This window comes from Erpetoichthys calabaricus, chromosome 14, assembly GCF_900747795.2.
Source record: "Erpetoichthys calabaricus chromosome 14, fErpCal1.3, whole genome shotgun sequence".
Taxonomy (NCBI): domain Eukaryota; kingdom Metazoa; phylum Chordata; class Cladistia; order Polypteriformes; family Polypteridae; genus Erpetoichthys; species Erpetoichthys calabaricus.
In genome coordinates, this window is record NC_041407.2 from 46818399 (window position 1) to 46841342 (window position 22944).

A 22944-nucleotide genomic window follows, 5' to 3' on the forward strand; every position below is an offset into this window, starting at 1 on the left:
AAACAGTAACAGTAAGAAATGAAGTACAAGTCTTTGAAGAGATGAAACTGGAGTCACAGCCCAACCCCAAGTCTCACAGAGAAGCAGGACATTCAAGTGTGGTGGTGAGGCAACTTTACACTTATTATTACTATTATTAATATTATGGCTTGCTATAAGGTGAAGATAGACTGGGAGGCATGTCATATACCTAGCAGAGCCAAAACTTAGTCACCTGTCCCCACATCCTCCTGGTGTCACCTGCTTCTATTCGGGGGTGATCTGTACAATTAATAAAATGACTAGAGAAAGGCAGAGTGGTTGATCAAAAAATGACTGCAGTCATGGGTGAGTTTCAAGAAAGTGATACCACTGACAGGGATCATGGCACTAAGTGAACTCATGCATTATGGAAAAAGGATTCTGAACAATAAACAAAAGTAATCAAGGTGATATCCATTGTTAACCACCTGCTGTTTCATAAATCAGACAAACAGAAAGAAGAGAAATGCATATCATATACAAGGTGAAGATTCATTTGTGTGTGTTTCCAGACGTGCACACCTCATCTTGAGATGGGGTTACCCACCATTCTGACCCGTGAAGAGCCAGTACACCAGAACAAGATGAGCCCTACCTCTCCCCTAGCAGGTCAGGGGAAACTTGTGACTTGTGTTCCATCAGAAGGCCGCCATTCTGTACAGCAGGGTTTTCATTAAATTTCTTCAGGGCCAAATTGCGTACACCTCTGGCCCGTGAGCGGTGAAGGTGGCTAAACAAGAGAGATAGCTCTCTGGGGAAGGGTGGGGATTGGGTTGGTGGTAAGGTATCATACACAAAAAGAAGAAACAAAAACAATTTGGAAATAAAAAAGAAGGATGAAATAATATAAACTGTGAAATGATTTTTTTAAAAAGACAGTGCTGTTAAATAAGCATCACAGGATTATCTGCACTGATAATTCAAAAGTTGAACCAGTCTTGAATTGCCTGTCTTTTTAAAATCACCTAATCATTAAATGAAATAATTAAAAATAATGACAAATTGAATGACATTAAACAAAAGTCTAAAAAGTAAACAAATTAAAAATAGGATACACTTCAAAATACAGATATGTTAATTATATTGAAATTAATGCTTGTGCACCATGACCTCTGCATGTAAAGACTAAGCGAAATTTGGTGATTGGTCTTTTCTAGTAAGGTAGTGCTGTATTTTGAAGTGATCCCTAAAAACAAAACTAGTAAACCTAGAAAGGGGTACACACTTGGAAGATCCTACATTGTGGAAAAAGTCGGAGGTGACCTGGGTTTGACATCACAGTAATTGGGGAGAACTAAAGATGGCTTTGTAAAATATGATTTAGGAATTGAGAGGGAAACCAAGCAGCATATGCATTTTTAATACGTTTGTGGATCTTGTGCAGTTTTTTCTTAATATCTACAACTGCACTGAACATAAAAACATGGCAGCCAAAATCTAATTATTACCCATAAATGCACTTTTATGGTTGTAAAAAGTAGGCTAGTGCAGGGTCATTATTTTCTTTTTCAGCTGAGTCTCAAAATATGCAAGAATAACATGAATGATTTATGGAATGCAGAATTATTAATATTTAGACCTCTTTTCAAATTTGATTTACTGTACCTAAACATTAACCTTAATAAACAGATAAATTATCTAAAACAAATTGTCAATAAATATTCATTTTTCACATTGAAAGCTTCGCAAGCATTCCATCTATTAAATGAATGACAGTGAGGCTGAAAATCAAGAGGCCAGGATTAGTTCTTGCAGAATGTCAGCAGGGAATACATTTTTTATTTTACTTTTCATCAGAATGTTCTGGGAGTTACACAACTTGGAATCCCATTTCTTTTTTGTAACAGTTTTATGTATAATAATTAAGTTACATTCAGAATTACACATTGTTCCTTACCTATTGAAATGTTATAAATTAAACACTATGTTCAATTGTCCATAATAAGCTAGAACACTTCCACCAACAAATATTTTGGTCTTTCTAATAAACCACTGTGTTAAAAACTTCACACCATCATGGAGCCCAGTTTGGTCTACACTGTGTTATTCAACAGTGTTCGTGTATTTCAGTATAGTATGTGCATTTAGTCCAGAACTTGGGGAGTTATAGACTAAAGGTTTTTTTTTATATTTTGATAATGACTTTATGGCCTTGCAAATGCTTTAATAAAACTTGTAGTTAATGTTCTTAATTGGCTGTCAAGAACAATACCAGGAATCACAAGTCTGATGTACCTCATTTTACATACTGTACACCACACACAAATAATTCACTTATTATGCAGGTTGTCAACACCTCTGCTCAGTTCACCACCTTCTTATAAAGGATGATGCTTATGTGAGCTGACCAGTTACAATTACGCATTTTTTATTTTTGTTTTCATATGACATCAAACACCTAGATGGGTTTTAATTTAACCCTTCTAAAAAAAAAAAAAACAACTTGTGGATTGAAGAGGAGAAAAACACATTGCATTCCCATTGCAACAAAAGTGGAGTTAAGTTGATTACCAAAATTCAAAATTTCAGGAAGACGTCCTATTCTTAAGAAATAAAGTAGCTGATAAGTTGTGGCTAAACTGAGACTGGTGGGTTTATCACAATGCCTCTGAATCACTGAGAAGGCATTTGCCATTACAATGGAAATATACATATGTATGAATATTAGGCAGGAATGTAACTTAAAAGTTCAATATAAAGATATTCCTCTTCAGTTCCTGACTTGAATGTAAAACAAATGTGTTTGCTTGTTTTTTTTTTTAATTAATTAATCACTTGACAATAATATCAGCTGTTGTGCTGCTGTACACATACAAGAAACTGTCTGCACAATTATGGGCTCTCCTAGGGGAGAGTAAGTGTTTATGTAAGAAGTTGTATATATTTTTGTATATGCACAGTGTAAGGTTTAGTTTCTTCATGCACCATTAGCTTGATTTTTTGTCTTTATATATAATTGCTATTTGTCTATTAATATAGTCACCAGATTGTTCTCCTCAATATTATTTACTCATCTCCCCAAGGTTATATGATGTATTGGATACCTTAAACAAATTGATAATAGGTAAAAAAAAATGAGCTTGTTGCCAAATCTTAACCTACACAAATACTACTAAGGTCAGCAAAATGTTATATTAACATATAATGCATTATAATAAATAAAACTCTCATTATCTACACTTATATATGTAGATTGTACCTACATCTTTCTTGGAAAGAAGGACTTTATTCCAGCTCAAGTTCTACAATGTGGGGCTTCAAACTTTAGTTGTTCTTCCTACACTTTGTACAATTCAAAATGTAAGCATTTCTTTCCAAGTATTTTGCAGATTTAGCAGTCATACACTCTTTTATAGCTTGAGACACAACTCAAGACAAGTTATATAATGACAGAATCAAAAGCTACATTTCTTTTTACAGATGTCAAGCATGACAAGATGGAGTGGTTACCTTAGCAGAATGCTTTATTTTTATTAAAGGGTAAGACTCTCCAGTCTACTACTACAGTCTGTCATCCTCCCCACATGTTCACACCTACCTGAATGATGGTAGCATGGTATCATAGAAATACCAGGTCGCTGTCAGGTAAGAGTGGTTCACATCAGTTGAATAGAGTCGCCAAGCAGCCTGTTGGTAGACATTTTTACACAAACCACCATAACTTTTTATTTCAGTCATACTTATATGTATATTAGACATTAAGCCCGTTACAATAACGGGTGCTAGAATAGTAGTGCATAAACATTAGTAGGAACAGTCTATGTTAAATGGCAAAGGACTGTCTATTTTCTGTTACAGTAATACTGGCTTGTATGTGGCTGTAATATGCGTCACTGTATTGTGTGCCTTTAATTTTCTCTCACAGTAATACGTCTTTCCAGTAAGTATTTTCATCTGTGCTGGCGTGCAGCTGATTATTGTATGTATGGCATCTCCCCAGCAACGGATTTTATGTGCACGAAAATAAATCTACTTTTAAAAGTCATCCTATTGTAATATCATGAAAATTCATATATTTAGGAAAACACTTTACACTTTACTGGGCCAAGTTTGTTAATCGCAAATCTGACATCCTCAGAGTGAACACTTGCACAACAACAAACACTAATCCCACCTCTTTGGGGAAGCTGGTCTCCGCTTCCTTCAACATCTGCAATAAGATGCTGCAGATGTTCTATCAAACAGTTGTGGCGAACGCCCTCTTCTACGCAGTGGTGTGCTGGGGAGGCAGCATTAAGAGGAAAGACGCCTCACGCCTGGACAAACTGGTGAGGAAGGCAGGCTCTATTGTTGGCATGGAGCTGGACAGTTTAACATCTGTGGCAGAGCGAAGGGCGCTCAGCAGGCTCCTATCAATTATGGAGAATCCACTACATCCACTAAATAATGTCATCTCCAGACAGAAGAGCAGCTTCAGCGACAGACTGCTGTCACTGTCCTGCTCCACAGACAGATTGAGGAGATCGTTCCTCCCCCAAACTATGCGACTCTTTAATTCCACCAGGGGGGGTAAACGTTAATATTTAACATTATACATAGTTATTGTCTGTTTTTTTTCACCTGTATTATTATCATTCTTTAATTTAATATTATTTATTGTATCAGTATGCTGCTGCTGAAGAATGTGAATTTCCCATTGGGATTAATAAAGTATCTATCTATCTATCTATCTATCTATCTATCTATCTATCTATCTATCTATCTATCTATCTATCTATCTATCTATCTATCTATCTATCTCTCTGTCTTGTGTGATGCGTCAGGCGGCCTTTGAAGCATCGCACCGTGCCCCGCGCATGTGCACTTCACCAGAAGACACATACACACTGACACATGGACGCACACAGGGATTATATTATATCATAATTAATGCATTAAACAGGCACACGCTATCATAGAGCAGCACTTAGCATATAACCACAACATATCTTTGGGTTGAGTAGCTACCCATCGTCATCGCTTCAATAATAAACCAGTTTGCATTTTGCAAACATTTCTCCACCAGTTATGCACACCAGGATCTCTAAATATGTGTTAAATATATATAGGGTGTAAATTGCCAGGAACTCTGCAATACAATATTATCATAATACATTGGTCACAATATGGTAATATTATGATTTATATGTTCTGCAATATGATAAATATTGTGAATCAATTCTGCAGAACATTGCAATTTATTGTTCTCTTTTGTAATTGTTACAAGTTAAAGTTGAATTTGTATCCCTACTGAGAAAAAAAATGCCAATCCATTATGTCTAATGGACTCAACTCTTCCCATTTTGAAAATTTTTATTGTTTTAGTGGATTTCAATTGGTCTCTAAAGTAAGACTGGAAGCACTCAGTTATTGTATTCAAGATTCATTGCTCTGTTATCTAACCTATCCAACAGGGCTGAGCCAATAATTGAGAAAAGAAAGGTTCTTATTTAAAATATATCATTAGAATATATGTTGTCATAGATGGCACACCATTACTTGGCTAGGAGACTGGGAGAAAGTAAAGGTAAGAGACTTCCTCTCTTTGCCTTAAAGTTGGCAGGAGGAGCAAACAATTTGTGGAGTATGTCAACATCCCAGCAGGCGTGGATAAAGGATCCTTACACGGATGGGAGGAAAACTTAATGGAGCGATCAGGTAGGATTCCATACCCTAGATGGCAGCAACCCTGAGCATTGGTATTCAAATGGACACTTGCACAGCATGTTTGGAACTTTCAGTGAGTTCCCTTTGACTGGGAGATAATTCCAATGGGATATGCCCTAGTACTGGATAAAAGGATTCAATCTGCCTGACCCAGGCGACTTGGAGTCAGGTAGAAGGAAGGCAAAGCTCCCCAGGAAGGAGTGGAGGAGAAAAGAAGAAGAGAAGAATGGTTATGCTTGTGCTTGTCTTAAGGTTATTATACCAAAAAAGCAAAGCCTTTGTTAAAGTAATTTATTATAATACACCTTTGATTTGAACCTGGAACTTGTGTCTGAGCAGTTTGTGTCTGGGGTTTGGGGTGCTGAAACGCTCTCTAGTGGTCACATGTATATGTTCATTTAAAACTATGCAGACTTCAAACATGTATATTTCCATATGTGATACATGTTATTAACCATTAACATGCTATTTTAACAATAAATGATCTCTGAAAAGTCTTAAACAGTTCATTATTCAAATACTGATAAAGCTTTTGTACGAATTCACATCTTTGGTTAAAAAAAAAAACAACAAAACTTTTCTTTAACCAACATTAACAAGATTTTGACTTGCAGTACAAACAACAAGCATTGAACAGTAGGGACACAATGCATTTGAACACTACAATCAAATCTAATAAGCAATTTCAGCTGACATTTCTTCTACAGAAAGAAGGAGACCAGGAGGGGAGTGACAGTCCTAATTAACGGTGTGCCAGAGCACTTCATTTTCATATCACAAAGTTAGTATTTTACAGCTCGTATTCACCTGTGTCTTTCATATTCTTTGGTTAAAAACAAAATTAACCAAAATGCACAAAATAAATGAAGACTGAGCATTTTTAGGATGTCTCCAAAAGTGATAATGTTAGCAAATATGGGATTACAAAAGCAGTGCATTTTGTGACAGACGTATCTTTAAAATTTAGCTCTTTCAGTTGAAGTCAAGGGTGACATTTGGCACAATAATTAGGACCACAGCCTGATGACTCTAGAGACCCGGGTTAATATCCTGGTCCGGTCAACTTCCATCTGTCTCCACTTCTTCTTCATGCTTTTTTGGTTTACTGGCGACTCTAAACTGTTCATGTTTGATCAGATATGTGCATGAATGTGCTCTACTCCAGGCTGGCATCTCACTTAAGGCTGGTCACTGCCTCACATTCATTGTAGCCTAAATAGATTCCAGCCCCTTGCATTCATGTATTGGACCAAGTAGGTTTAGAAAACCGAGGCCCATTTCCAAATAGGAAGAACGTAAAGAACAATTTTAAAATTCAAAGTGTAATATTTACTATGCAGTGTAGTACATTTAGCTCAAACAAGTAGCAGGTTGTTCCGAATTTCTTTTAAATAAAATCATGATTGGGGCTGCAATAGGCCAGAGCTAGATCTCACAGAAATAGTGCGAGGCAGGCTCACGCTCTGACAGGTAAGCCAGTCTGAATTGTTCATATGCATTGTAATATTTCACAAAGGATACATGCTGTAACTAACAAACCTCTTGTATTTTTTCACTTTGTTGCAAATGGAAGACCATTTGTAATGGGTGCTAGCTTGATAATGTGGGCAGCCCAAATTTTTACCAGGCATGGTCAGCGGGTTCCTAAAGAAAAGAGAAACTGCTTACCTGAATGAGGTTGGCAGCTGGGGCACGCCTCTTTTCAAAATGCTTCTGTCGATGCTGCTCCTGGACTTTCAAGGCAAAGCCAGAACCTAGAATTCCCTGTGAAATTATAGCAACACTAAGTTGGAAAGAACTGAAGTAGAAAAACAGAAATATTTGTTAATTTGCTAACATTAGCATACATAGAGGATCCATTTTACGATTTTCTGCAATAATGATTATTAAAATGCTAAAACTGGAATATCAAAAGATATATAACAAAAATGAAAATTGGGAAAAATATCAGCCAGACTGAAAATTGTCTTTCAAATGGGGACAATGATCTTTGGAATCTGTCTAGCTGTTACCATACTAGCTGACTGAAAGAATGAGTGCTCTTTAGCTTATTGAAAATAATTAACAACATTAACCAAAAGTTTCACTGTGCTGCCAGGTGCTTGTTTAGGGCCTGTTGTACTCACAACCTGCACCAAAGCAGTGGCAATCCAAACCACCATGAGGGTAAAGTAGCAATGACCACAGTGATCAGAGACATGGCACCAAAAACTTCTCTAAAATGAAGGATTTACATCTACATTTGTTATATTGCCAATAACAATGCTCAGTTTCATTTACTCTTATCTTGAAAAAAAAAAGATAATTGTTCACAAAATTATTAATTATGTGAAGTGGGCAGTCAAAATGAATTCATGAAGCATCATACTTTGAAAATGTAGATTAGATCCCTGCTGTGCACTACAGTGCCCTCTTAACTATTAAAAATAAAATATAATTTATACCTAACATCCCATTATGGTGGTTTCTAGTTACATTGATAAGATGCCCAACTGACAAGTGTTGAAAAGAGAAATCAGCAAGTTTGGAGAAAACATGACCAAATTATTGCTGAAAAGCTCTGCAACAGGAATAGTGAAATAGTACCATAATGGCAGCCATGTGAAGACAGAGTGAGTGCTCCAGGGCCTGCAAAACAACTCAAAGCACGCTAAGAGTGCCTGACCTTCTAACCAAAAGAGCAAGGAAATAAAAACAGTATAATAACTGTAGGCAGGTGGGATTCATCTGGCTATGATGGGAAGACAGAGAGAGAGAGAGAGAGAGAGAGAGAGAGTGAGAGAGAGAGAGAGAGAGAGAGAGAGAGAGAAGGAAGCTTGAGAGCTGCTGTGAAGACCTGGCCTCTTAGGGTCTATGTAGTGATAGCACCAGAGTCATCAGAGAGTGCTCTAGCCTGGCATCCTAAAGACATAACACCTGCATGATACCATAAAATTGAAAAAAATTTTTAAGAGAATAGACCATTCAGCCCAACTAGTTTGACAATCCTGCTCACCTAGATTTTCCAAAATAAAATCAAGTAAAGATTTGAAGATCCCTAAACTCTTAATCTCAATCACACTATTTGCTTATTTATTCCATATAACTATGGTTCTATGCGTATGTTTGAGGAAAAAAAAAAATTCTAACATTTATGTGAAATGTTTCCTTAACAAGTTTCTATCTGTGACCCCACGTTCTTATTGAAGAACTCATTTTAAAGTAACAGCTGGGATCCACTGTAAGAATTCACCGTAATAATTTAGGTACTCTGCTTCAGTCATTTCATCTTTAAATCTTCATTTAATTAAAACTGTTGTGAAGGACAGCCGGGTCTCATGCCCGGCAGGAACGCCCCTGCTACATCTGTTCCGGGGGAGCAGCCATGGACACTTCAATACCTCCCCCAGGACGCTTGGTGGCAGCCTCCCCGGCGGACAATGATTCCCCAACCTGGCGTATGGCTCCATGGGAGATGGAGTCCTCCACAGCCTGGTTGGGGGCTCGGATGGCCGCTAGGGGGAGCTGCATGAAGTCTGCAGCCCGGCTGAATCTTCAGCCCCACCCGTAAATGCAATTAGGGCCAGGTGATCAAGCACCTGGAACGCTTCCGGGTGGGATATAAAAAGGGCCAGCCACCACCACTCAGGAAGCCAGAGTTGGGAGGAAGGAGACGAAGCTTGTGGAGGAGTGGTGGGAGAGAAGAGTGTGTTGTTGCTGTGATTGGGATTGTGCTTTTGGGACTGTGGGTCACGGGGAAGACGTGCGCCCACGGGTGAAGAAAAATAAAAGTCCTTGTGTGTTTTATACGTGCCTCTGTGTCATTCTGTGCCGGGTCGGGCGCCTTTATAGCGCCTTTTCTACACTGTTCAATGACATGTAAAGTAGATCAGGCTAAAGTTGTATTGAGTCTTGGGTTGGTAGAAGAATTCACAGTGAAGAAACAGATACGAGTGGAGCAAGACTGAGTGAGAGTTAGAGCAGAAGTAAGAAAAGAGAATTTTTGGTGGTTCTTAGAAAATGGGCAAGAGGGCAAACCATCCCATTTTTCAGAAAACAAAAACAAAACTATATTAGTGGCCAGAAAGGCAGCATGAATTTATGTTCTTGCTGTGTGGATCTCTCCAATGTTTGTGTTTTATTACTTTAAAGATAAATGTGTTTGGGTCATTTTCTAACAGTAAACCTGGACTAGTATATGCTACTATATTGAAGGAGTGAATCGTATGATTCAGTGATAATACGAAAAAAGTCATCCACGGATTATTTTGCTTTGAGCATTCACTTTGGTATCGCTCCACATGCCATTTTAGAAGCTGTTTGCTCTTCGTTACTCATGCACGTGCAGGGAATCGTGGTCAAATCAACAAAGCTAACTTTCCTTCTAGCAAAACCGTATCGAAAAGCGCTGTAACAAGAACACTGATCTCTATCAATCGCTAGTGAGACTGAGGCTTTCAAAAATATATCATAATAATAACAAAAATGTGATAACAACACGTTAACTTGCCCAGCCCTAATATTAACACAATATAGTGTGAACATGCACCAGAATGACTAAAAAGCAAGCTCCATGACTCTCCCTAATTGACATATTTTCCAATGAAAATCTCTGAGTAAATGTGACACCGATTATGTCAAATGGGTTTTTCTCCATGACATCTCTAAACTCTAGGTACACCATTTCTGTAATATTTTTCTGATGATCTGCATGCCTAAAAGTTGAGGACCATTCAGAATAAAGATGTACGCAAAGTGTGACTTTTAAAGTAACCATATACCTCTAATCACGGTGCCAGCAGCAAATCTTTATTTATATTATTGTTAGTTTCATGCTCTTATTTGGGCCACATGACCTGCTTCTCTTTTTTCCCATCCTCTATTCCTTTTCCTAATGTTTGCTTGTTACTTCACATGTAGCTTTTAGCATAAAGGAACATGGCCCGTATTTAATCAAACTCCTTCAAGTATAGCTGCAGTTACTGAAAGAACTGAGGAGCTGGCCTGGCCACAGCACTTTGCCCCATCTCTCTCTTTCAATAGGTCCTTAAAAATTCAAAATTATATTATTTGGCGGAGGTTTTCTGGCACCTTGATTTTGGCAATTTTCTGGATTATGTTGTTATTGCTTTGGGCTTTCACAAGGTGAAGATTTATAGTACAGTATTTTGCTTTTGCTGATTTTATATACATCGGACTTCCAATATAACTCGGAGTCCTGCCACGTGCAAAAGTTTGCTGACGACACTGCTATCATGGGCTGCATCAGGAGTGGGCAGGAGGAGGAGTATAGAAACCTCATCAAGGACTTTGTTAAATGGTGCGACTTAAACCACCTACAATTGAACACCAGCAAAACCAAGGAACTGGTGGTGGATTTTAGGAGACCCAGGCCCCTCATGGAACCCGTGATCATCAGAGGTGACTGTGTGCAGAGGGTGCAGACCTATAAATACCTGGGAGTGCAGCTGGACGATAAATTGGACTGGACTGCCAATACTGATTCTCTGTGCAAGAAAGGACAGAGCCGCCTGTACTTCCTTAGAAGACTGGCATCCTTCAACATCTGCAGTAAGATGCTGCAGATGTTCTATCAGATGGTTGTGGCGAGTGCCCTCTTCTACGCAGTGGTGTGCTGGGGAGGCAGCATTAAGAAGAAGGATGCCTCACGCCTGGACAAACTGGTGAGGAAGGCAGGCTCTATTGTTGGCATAGAGCTGGACGGTTTGACATCCGTGGCAGAGCGAAGGGCGCTCAGCAGGCTCCTATCAATTATGGAGAATCCACTACATCCATTAAACAGTGTCATCTCCAGACAGAAGAGCAGCTTCAGCGACAGACTGCTGTCACTGTCCTGCTCCACTGACAGACTGAGAAGATCATTCCTCCCCCAAACTATGCGACTCTTCAATTCCACCAGAGGGGGTAAACATTTAACATTATTCAAGTTATTGTCTGTTTTTTACCTGCATTTTTTATTACTCTTTAATTTAATATTTTTTGCTGCTGGAGTATGTGAATTTCCCCCTGGGATTAATAAAGTATCTATCTATCTATCTATCTATCTATCTATCTATCTATCTATCTATCTATCTATCTATCTATCTATCTATCTATCTATCTATCTATCTATCTATCTATCTATCTATCTATCTATCTACTGTATTTTCTAACTTTAGACATATTTTTGTCCTTAGGAATTTGTTTTTAGCTTTGATTATTAAATTGTTTCTATTTTTTACTTTTATCCTCTTGTTGCTTCTGTTACTCAATGTATCCTGTGCTTTAAATAGGTGATATTTTATATCTGTAAATATATATAGAATTCTGAAACTATAAATGCAAAGTGTGCTATTTAAAAATAAGCTTAAATTGCAATTTTATGCAGGCAACTGTCCTTCGCACTTACCGCTGGAAGAGCAAAGAATGAAACACCCAGGAAAGCAAAGCCTGCAGCCAGAACACGACCTAACCAGGTTCTCGGAGTCTTGTCCCCATAGCCAATTGTAGTGAGAGTAATCTGCAGAGGTGATAAAAAGAAACACACATCACTCAGTATCAAATTAGCCTTAGTGCGGTTCTCCACCTTGTCAGTGGTTCAAATTCCTGTCTCAAAGAGACTACTAGAGGATGTAACAGCCTGTAATAAATGAGACATGGCTGGCTGCTGAAGCTGTACTTGTGTGGTGGCAGAGCTAAGGGAATCCCCCAACAGAGAAACAGCACACTCTGCTATTAGCTGGATGATATGCTGTGCCTACAGCCTATACAGCCTAGAAACTTGGACAAACTTCATATGGAAGGCTGTTTCTTGTCTTGCACGTGAGCAAGCTTACATATGCATACTTGTATACGTATCCAAAATCCCATGACAGGAGAAGAATAGTTTCTCTGACGTTTCAGTGAAGGTCTATTTTCTGCTGCTCTCTGACAAATCAGCAAACGCTGCAATATTTCTCAGAGCGATGCACACAGATTCACGTGTTCGTTTAGATTCTTCATACAGAGTAAAAACATTTCATGGACAAATAATGAAGACTTTATATTCCCAACATTGACATATTTATATACATATTATGTCACTGCAAAACACTCATACACTTTGTGAGCTAAGAAATAAAGAACTAAGAACATCTCATGAAAGGGATTTTATCAAATGCCAGCTTTTTTGTCTGCTCAAGATCAGGTGCTAACTCTGGATGGAGTTTCAGCCGACCCATTGCACATAGGCACACATCTGCAACATCTTACCATCACTAACTAGACTGGCACTATGACTTTGAACTGGGACTCACAGGACCACAAGGAGAACATACAAACTTAGAATAAAAACCAACAGTGGTTATCCATTATATTTATCATAATTTGGAAAGCTAGGTTTTATAACAGTACACAAACCAGAAAAGTGTGAAATGCACTAACCCAACACCTTCACCATATAGTCCACTGCACTTTTATGAAGAACATGTTTAAATGTATTTAAGAAATTAATTTTAGAAATATCTGTCATGGGGCAGGATAACGTTTGGTGTCCCTATACTGTGTAGCATGTGTATCAATGCTTTATTTGAGTAAGCTTCACTAAGTTAAGTTCCGTGTAAGTGGTGCTGTCATCACAATAAAACAAATGTGTCATCCAACTTAAAATTAATTTTTAACTCAATTCAAAGAGACCTTTTCAATATAAAGCCTGTTATTATATTTAAGCTTCCTGGATAACTTGCATTTTTTGCTTGTGATACCTCCGTGGAGCATTAAAGCAGGATACTTACCATCCCCCACCACAGTGAGTCAGCGTAGGTGGCAAATTCAGTGTTGACGTCTTTTTCTGCCAAGTAGACCAGGAAAGAGGCAAAAATGAGGACCAGAAATCCAATGTACCAAGCTGTGATGAGCTCCTGCACACAGATAAAGGCAAACCGGAACTGTCAACACATTCAGGTTAAATGCCATTAGAAAATCATTCAAGCCAATGAGTTGTCAACAATATCTGAGCACACAGACCATCCAGGAGCATACACACTTAAATTCCTTTAGAGCACAGAGGACACACAGTTAAAACCCATTCATGAAGTCATTCTTATTAACAAACTCAATCAAACCATAAGTTATGTGCATTTGCAGACCTTGTTCTTTAATCTCCATGAAAGTAGCTTTACTCTAAACATACTATGCGCGTGAAATCATTTCTGTGCAATTTTATGCCAGTTTGTGCTTTAAAAGATAAACTACAGAGAGGAGAATCTATAGAAAGGTCTGAACTTGAAAAATCCCTCCTTTAGCTACACTATTTCCCAGACTGAGTTTATACATGATGTCATAAATCACAAATTATACCTGCTTAATCCAATTCAGGGTCCTGAATGCAAGGTAGGGAGCCAGTCCATTGCAAGGCCCACTCTTGCAGACCTGCACCCACATACAAACTTTTTACTCATTTAACACCCACTCCTGGTGGCATAACTATACAAAACCTGCAGTCATGTTGCAGTAAGTAAATACACCTTGTTGCAGGACTCGGGATAGGATGGGGTCAAAAGTGGGCAGGGTTGATGACCAAGTATAACCATGTAAGTAAGGGACGGCATTTTAGATATATATTTATTTGTTTAATTCACTAATAATAATATTCTTTATTTATCAATATGGTTGTAATTATATTGTTTTTTATTGTTTGTTCATTCATCATTGTAATTGTAGTTCATTATGTACTTAATGCAGAGGTGGGTCTTGTTAAATACTAACAGTCTGCCTTCTGCCTCCACCACATTCCATGTTTGTCTCTGCGGCTTCAGGGTATCTTGTGCAAATCTCAATAGAAGCAGGTAAGTGACATGATTTTCATGTCCATAAAAGTGAAAAAGAAAAGCAACTTAACCTATATAAAAAGGCATGAAAGATGGCTTGGTGACACTTTATGCTACATTGAATAAATGTGTATTCAGTGTTTCCATAACACTAAAAACAACCCCAGTGCTGCATTTGTAAGGATTATATTGATTCCATTTTTCTGTGATATTGTAATTTATCGGCACAAAATGCCACGGAAATCTATTACTATTGTGTAGCCAACAATTTTAGCTTGAGATTTCAGTACAGATGTTAAATCTCCATTGAGTACTTTTAAAATGTTATGTTTAAAAAATGTGAAGTTCAATAGCACATTAATCTTTTCTTCATTGAATATGAAAGCAATATTATCCACATAATATTATAAAATAGTATTAAAAAACTATTAATAGTGAAAGTAGTTCATTTCAACTGCTACTATGATTTTTTAATATGACTTGCACTTACAAAAGTATGTCTCTCTATTATCTTAATACATAATTCGCCTGCCTCCTCACTCACTCACGTCTGTCCGAAGCCGAATGCGCAGTTGCCTTCTGCGCACGTCCGAAGTTGTATGCGCAGTCGCCTTCTGCGCAGCTGCCCGAAAAACCTTACGAGACTGACATCCAACCCCAACATCGCGAGAGGCGGCAGATTTACGGCCGCAAAAATTCAAAGAGAAAGGCGACTTCGATTAAAGCTCTAGAGGCCTGAAAGGCGATTTCAACTACAGCTCGAGGCCTAATTACGCATTCTGATTCAATTATGCATTCATTCAATACACCTATATCAGGTTTGTGGTGCTTATACTTATTACTATTCCATATTGTACTGGAACATTCATCATTCAATATTATACTATAGGCCTGGAAAATTCATCAACTAACAGTACAAGCCTGTACAGTAATGAATAAAGCGGACTACAATCATTACAAAACAACTTCTTCGTTACTTATCATTTGTTTTTCATACAGGGGGTCCTTTCATCGGACTGGCTGGCCCAACTGTTTCAGCCGTGGAATGGCCAAATGGGGGAGGCAACTTGATGGATGAGGTCTCCAGGAGTCTAAAATGATCTAAATCTCATCATGTGATATCATCTGTTAAATTCTGCTCCGTACTTCTAAAAAATTTTTAATTTTTTATTGAGGATTTGTTCTGTTCTGTGCATTGTATTGTTTTGTATTGACCCCCTTCTTTTGACACCCACTGGATGCCCAACCTACCTGGAAGGGGGTCTCTCTTTGAACTGCCTTTCCCAAGGTTTCTTCCATTTTTTTCCCTACAAGGTTTTTTTGGGAGTTTTTCCTTGTCTTCTTAGAGAGTCAAGGCTGGGGGGCTGTCAAGAGGCAGGGCCTGTTAAAGCCCATTGCGGCACTTCCTGTGTGATTTTGGGCTATACAAAAATAAACTGTATTGTATTGTATTGTATACACTGCTGACACAAACTCGTGCCCATTTCATCTTACGTTGTCGAAACGGGCTCTTTGTCTAGTATAAAATAGTCCTGAGACGAGACAATACTTTTTTCAAGATATTTTTTCAAGTCCTGTGAGACGAGACTTTGGCCATGAGATTTTTTCAAGTCACACCCTCCTCTCAACCATATTCAACCACGCACACAGCCCTCTCACCTCTCATTCGTGTGAATGTTTTTGACAGTCACAGTTCCTGCTTTCTCAGGTCTTATAAATTTTTATGTTTTCCTCACTTTAAGTTCTTAATTAAAGAAGACGTATTATGTCCAAATCATATTGAAGAATTTTATCATGCAGGGTTATCAACAGAAGAAATGAGTACACGGGCAATCCTAGCACCGAGAAACAATGAAGTCAAACAAATTAATGCCAAAATTGACGATCAGTTACACGGCAAATTGATTAAATGCGTATTAATACACTATGCTGAAACAGTTGGTGGTGATTGTGCGGAAGATGAAAACATCAACTTACAATACCCTGAAGAATATCTACAACCGTTAACACTGTCCGGTCTTCCTTTCACACGAATTACTGTAGAAAGAAGGATTTATCCAAGAAAGGTAATGTAGTACATCTTCCACGGATAACATTAGAAACCAAAGAAGATCTTGATATGCCATTCGTATTAAAACGTTAACAGTTTTCCATTAGAATAGCTTTTGCAAAGACAATTAACAAATCTCAGAGACAAACATTCGAAAAAGTCTTTTTATTTATTAAAGAGAAAGAAACGAAATTCAATCGTGGGCAGTTATACCTTGAATTGTCACGATGGAAGTTCAAACACAGAATCAAAATTCAATATGGTATTGATGAAAATGTAATTCAAAAAATTGTTTTTACTGAAGTTTTACAGTAAATTGTAAGTTTAAAAAATATTTATGTGTTAATTTCAAAGCCAAACAGAACGGAATCGTATTACGTAACGAATAACTCTAATGCAACATGAAATATAATTTACTTTCTAATTATTATGTTTTACTATTTTTAATATGGTTAGTTACTCACTGTAATGTAAAATAATTAGTTCTATTAGGCATATGTAACAATTCCCCTGAATATAACAATCTGTTTAAATTGTACATCCGCATCACCATATGCGAGTGGCAGAACCGCCCAGGGCAGTCGGCGAGTGAAGCTAGCAGGGGTCAAAGCCCCCTAGTAACAAACAAAATTATGATAAAAAAACTCTTTGATGAAGTGACTATAGTACTAGGGTGTTGTACCGTGTTAGGCATTATGAATGTAGAGAAAAGTCAAGCAAAATGACACCTTTTATTGGCTAACTAAAAAGATTACAATATGCAAGCTTTCGAGGAAGATGTAATACATCTTGCCTGAAGAAGGGGCCTGAGTTGCCTCGAAAGCTTGCATATTGTAATCTTTTTAGTTAGCCAATAAAAGGTGTCATTTTGCTTGACTTTTCTCTACATTAAGTGACTAGAAAATGTTAAAATGTTGCAACTTTCAAATTAGCTAACTGAATGCACTTGAATGCTGCACAACACATATCGTTTCTTACTTGCTGAGTAATAATTGTGATTAGTATGTGGTATTAATGTTTGTAGCATTGTAATATTGTGGTTTGATGAGTTATTGTTATCTTTGAGTTGGCTGAGGAGAACAGGTACGTGTGATGAGAGACTGACTGCCTTTAATTACTCTTTTTTTCGTTATTGTTATATTTTTGTTGTCATTTTATTCAGCACCCATGTTTTCTGCCTCAATGGATTGAAAGGAATCAAACAGACTCCCATGTGATTTACCTTTTATTACACAATGCATAGTGCAGCAGTTGAGGCCTGGCTACAAAGACCTGGGGAGAATGTGGAAACTCCACTCAGACAAAAGCAGGGCAGTAGATCTCTGATACAGCAACACCACCCACTGTACTGAACAAATCAGTCTAAAAACATCCAGGGCATAGAAACCTCATTCTGGCAACTAAAGACCAGTCACAAAGCCAAAAGGGGACAATATCAAAAAGTTTTACTAGAAGCATAGTCTATGATGTCAGCATAAAAACTGATCAGGTGGAAACTGCATTCAAAAGAGTGGCTGTAGGGAAAAGGGAAATGAATAGATTAGGTCCACGGCCATTACATTTTTAATTTTATGTCGAGTAGACAGTGGGCTGAAGGGTTCCCAAATCTTTCCACTTGTTGACTTTCCATTAAGCAAAGCACAAGCTTTGAAACACTTCCAATACACATGCTTTGCTAGTATTTCACTCAGTGCCAAAGACATTAAGAGGACATACATTCTCTTCAATTCTAGAAGCTTCAGCCATGAGGCAACAATACCACTCAATCACAGACACATGCAAAGCCTGGATGTACCATGTGAACATATTTCAAGTATTTAACATTTGTTTAGTACTCTTAAGGGGCCAATGTTAGCAAGAAATTACTCTACTCATAACAGTTGAGTCATCAAACCTGCACTTTCCCGACAAAGTCATGAATCTATTGATGTAAAGTGTTTTTAATTGTAATGACATAATTTCTGATATGTGACTACAGAGCTCATTTGAAATAAAATCTTAGTGGCACTTTGCTGTGCAATGGAACATTAATTCACATTCTAAAAGCAAAATTTGTGCATTACTATCATGAAGACTGTTCCTGTACCTTACTGTGTGCATATACCACAGATCCGAGGAGCTTCCATGTGCCACCCCTCCTGTCCATCCGTACCATGCGTAAGATCTGAAGAAAACGCATGCTGCGCAGTGCTGAGGTGGCAAAGATGTTCCCCTGCGTCCCAGCGGCAATCACGGCCATCGATGCCACAAAAACAATGAAATCTGAAAAGCAGGATGGACAGCCTGTCAGCAGAACAAAACATGCTGGTATGGACATGGAGTTAATTGGGAAGCAGCCCAATTTTTGTAGCTTTTTTTGAAGTGAGTATGGCTAACATATACTGGGTGTCATTTGAGTAGTGCTCTTCCTAAGGTATAGCCCACCTTGGACTCAGCTGGGTTTACCCTGGCACAGACTCTAGTACTGAGTTATTTCCAGGACAATCATTTGGAGAGGCTGCTCCCCCTCACCTTTCTTCCTAGTGTGACAATGACAGAGCTTGCCCTCCTGCTTCTGTTCTAAGTGTTCAACTTCCCAGTTTGGCTGGGGAGATGTAGGGCCACTTGAGGGGGGGGGGGTATTTTTATAATACAGACTCCCATTTTTATGGAGGTCCTTTTAGTGCACAACTCTCAAAATGATTAAGGTATCAGAAGAATACTAATCAGAACTGACACTTTATGGCATAATGTTCAAAAGCAGATTCAAAAAATTAACAGAAAAAAAAGAATTAGGTAATGAAATGGTGAACAGAGCAATTTATTACAGTAGTCTGACTAACCTATGACACAGAATGGCTTTCTGGCAAACCTGAGCCGCCCTTGCCAACCACGATAACGACAGCAGCATCCTGCTGACCAGATCCTGATGATATACTCCAGTCCAAACACAACTATCATGGCAAACTCCTGAAGGAGGTGAGAGAGAACACAGAAAGAAGTCAGAGTGACTGAGGTGAGATGCACTTTTAATCATGAAAGGTGAGGTGCAAATGAGATGGTGACAATTGCTTACCAAAATGAAGAGGCCCTCATTGGCCATTTTTTGGTGGTCTGGGATGGTAGAAAAGACAGAAAGCACAAGGCAGCTGAAGACCAGAAGGAATCTGCAAAGAGACAAAATAAATCAGAAGGGGAAAGGTAATGTGAATTTCATCTCATTTTAGGCCATTGAGGCTTCATGGAGAAGAAAGAGAAAACAGCACAGATACTGTAAATGAGTCAGCCAGAGTTGACAGCCATTCTGCCATAAACCAATTGCCTAAAAATTATTTTTAAAGTATAATGTTCTTGGCAATTAAACTTTGGTCTTCCAGACAGGCTGGACCTGGTATACATTATCTGTCTATATATTCACTCTGTGGTTCCTACATGCTTTAAAAGGTTCACTATTGTCCCAATACCAAAGAACAACAAGCCCTTGTGCCTGAATGACTACTGACCTGTTGTACTGACCTCGGTAGTCATGAAGGTTTTTGAGAAGCTCATTAAAGTCTTAATTACAGCATCCATCTCCAGCTCCACAGACCCATTCCTGTTCGCTTACCACCCCAATAGATCAACAGAGAATGCCATCTTCCATGTCCTGCATGCTAACCTCAGTCACATGAATATGAAGCAGGGGAACTATGTAAGATTGCTGTTCACTGATTACAGTTCAGTTTTCAATACAATCGTCTACCCCATAGACTGTTCACCAAGATGAGAGACCTGGGACTGAACATCCATCTGTATGCCTAGGTTTTCAACTTCTCCATAGGGAGACCATGGATGGTGAGAGTTGGTAGTTGTGCCTCCAACATCATCACACTTAAAATGGGAGCACCACAAGGCTATGCACTCAGCACTCTGCTTTACACCCTCTACACTCCTGACTGTGTGGCCACACATGCATCCAACTCCACCATCAAATTTGCAGATACCACAGTGGTGCTGGGATTCATCTCCAACAATGATAAGACAGTATACATGGAGGAAGTGGAGAACTTGGCATCATGGTATCAGAAGAACTGCCTCCAAATGAATGTCAGCAAAACCAATGAGTTGGTGGTGGACTTCAGAAGGAGACAGCAGTGGTCCTACGCAAATACATCAACAGGGTCGCAGTGGAGTGGGTGGGCAGCTTCAAATATCTGGAGGTTCACAACAAAGAGGATTTGACATGAACTGTTCATATTCAAGTCAAATCCAAAAAGGCAAGGCAGTGTCTTTACTGTCACAGACAGTTGAGGAAGTTTTGGGCTTCTCCAGTGATCCTAAGAACTTTTTACTCTGGTGCTGTAGAAAATGTCTGGACTCAGAACATCACCTCCTGGTTTGGGAACATCTGCATATGGGACATTAATGAACTACAGAGAGTGATCCAGACAGCAGAACCCTGTACCAGATCTGATCTACCATCTTTGCAGGATATCTGTACTTGGAGATGCAGGACCAGTGCAGCTAGGATCATCACAGACTCAATTCATCCCAGAAGCTATCCTTTTGGCCTACAGAAATCAGGCAAATAGTTTAAAAGTATTATGGCCAGAACAGAGATGCTCAGGAGAGGCTTCTATCCACGGGCTATAAGACGACTTGGCCTGGACATGCCACAATAATTTTTTTCAACTGTTCATTAACACAAACTGAATTCTCTACCTCATTGCTTCTCAGCTGCCACCATGCCATTTAAGTCAATTTTACACAAATATTCAATGTTCTTATATTTGCACACAGCTCAGATCTTGATTAAAATTGTAATGCTTTGGATATATAATTTTCCCCTTTATAATTTATCACCTTGGTTATACATTTTTCATTTTCGTTTTAACTTCAATTTTTTCTTTTTTTTTGTTTAATTTTTTAAATTTAAATTTAACTTAATTTAATGATCTATTTGTTAACTTTATTGCACAGTTGATTCAGGGCACATTTCACTACATGTTATACTTGTGCATGTGACAAATAAAGAATCTTAAATCTTGAGAATATAATTGCAACGATGCCCCCAATCAAATGTTGTTTCATATATTGCCTTTCATAGATACCATTCCCACAAAGTATTATTCCATATAGTTTCAGGTTCAACCACCAGCTCTGATTTAGTCTCACAGGGCTTAAAGTGATTCTTGAAGAAGAATACAAATTTGAGGACAACTTGTTAAAAAGTTTGTAGTAAATAGTGGCGCAGTCTGCCACTGATAATGCTTTGCCCACCAGGTTTCCTTAAAAACCTGCCCCCAATTCCCTCCAGTCCGTAAACCTAAAATGGTTGGGGTTGATGTTTTCCATATAAAAAAACAGACAAAACATAAACTAACCATGAAAAGACTGGGAGAGTGCAAAGAAACAAAAGAAAAGTCTTGACAACTGAGAGAAAACAAAGCTGCAACTGCTGTTATCCATTCAAGAACTCAGTACCAGAGGGAAACTGAAACTTAATAATTAATTTGTATGTTGCAATGAGAGAGGCAAAAGAAGAGACAGACACAAAATTTCCAACTGAAGCACAGGCAGGTGAAGTGAATTGCTAATGGTCACACAATGTCAATGGCAGGATTTCAACCTATAACTTCAGGGTTTGAAGTCCAAAACATTATGCCACACTGCCTGAGCAGTAGTCCATTGATGTCTTCAAATGACAATGTATAACTGCAGTAAAGGCTTTTGCTTGCAACAGGTTTTTATTTTTAACACATGCAAAGTAAGGCAACACACATTTATATGTTTAATAGGGGTCTTTTCAGGAGAATTTTACAGTATCTTTTATCATAATCAGAAGATTGCTGTCTGTCGGACCAGGTTAACAAGAGCTTTAAGCTCTCTACTTTAAGCGCCACCTTCATAAGGCTAGCATTGGTACAGAAATGTGACATTCAATGAGCCATTGAATTGTTCTCACTCACATTTGAGCACAATGCACTCATGATTGTCTCCAGACATATGTAGTATATTATAGGACTGGCTCTGCGAGAAAAGTGTGGCCCTGAATCAGTCAAGTACCCCTTCCGTGCTCCTGCTGTTAAAAACTATGTAAAGAATACAGTAGTAATAAAGTCCCATCTTGTACAGGGCAAAGGTATCTGTCAACTATAAAAGAATGATAATATAATTAAAACATCAGAAATAGTTAGAATTAGACATATATAAATGAAAGACCTGTGTGTATATGGAGCAGTCCACTCTACTCACGTTCAACCACAGCCACTAGATGGGACATACAAGCACTTTTATATTTTTTCGGCTTTCATGCACCTCACTTCTCACATGACCAGTGTGGAGAAAATTACGCTGTGCAACAACAACGTTCACAGATGAAGACACACAACATTGAAACGAAGCAAATGCTGCGACTCAACAACGTGCAAGTGAAACACCTCAGCAACGGAGGGCAAGGCTTGAAACATTATCTTTCCGGAG

General features: G+C 38.4%; 1 protein-coding gene across 6 annotated transcripts in view; it reads right to left on the bottom strand.

Moving 5' to 3' along the window:
* Positions 1-22944, bottom strand: part of LOC114664975 (potassium voltage-gated channel subfamily KQT member 4-like) — a 176119-nt gene that overhangs the window by 48932 nt on the left and 104243 nt on the right. For 3 of the 6 annotated variants that reach the window (XM_051936323.1, XM_028819317.2, XM_051936325.1), the window contains exons 2-9: positions 19559-19649; positions 19326-19452; positions 18590-18765; positions 13419-13544; positions 12056-12166; positions 7336-7431; positions 3560-3648; positions 617-772 (exon numbers count right to left, since the gene is read on the bottom strand). In XM_051936323.1, coding sequence (XP_051792283.1) covers positions 617-772; positions 3560-3648; positions 7336-7431; positions 12056-12166; positions 13419-13544; positions 18590-18765; positions 19326-19452; positions 19559-19649 — 972 coding nt within the window. The remainder of the gene's footprint in view (positions 1-616; positions 773-3559; positions 3649-7335; positions 7432-12055; positions 12167-13418; positions 13545-18589; positions 18766-19325; positions 19453-19558; positions 19650-22944) is intronic. The other 3 variants (XM_051936327.1, XM_051936326.1, XM_051936328.1) reach the window with 1 other exon arrangement.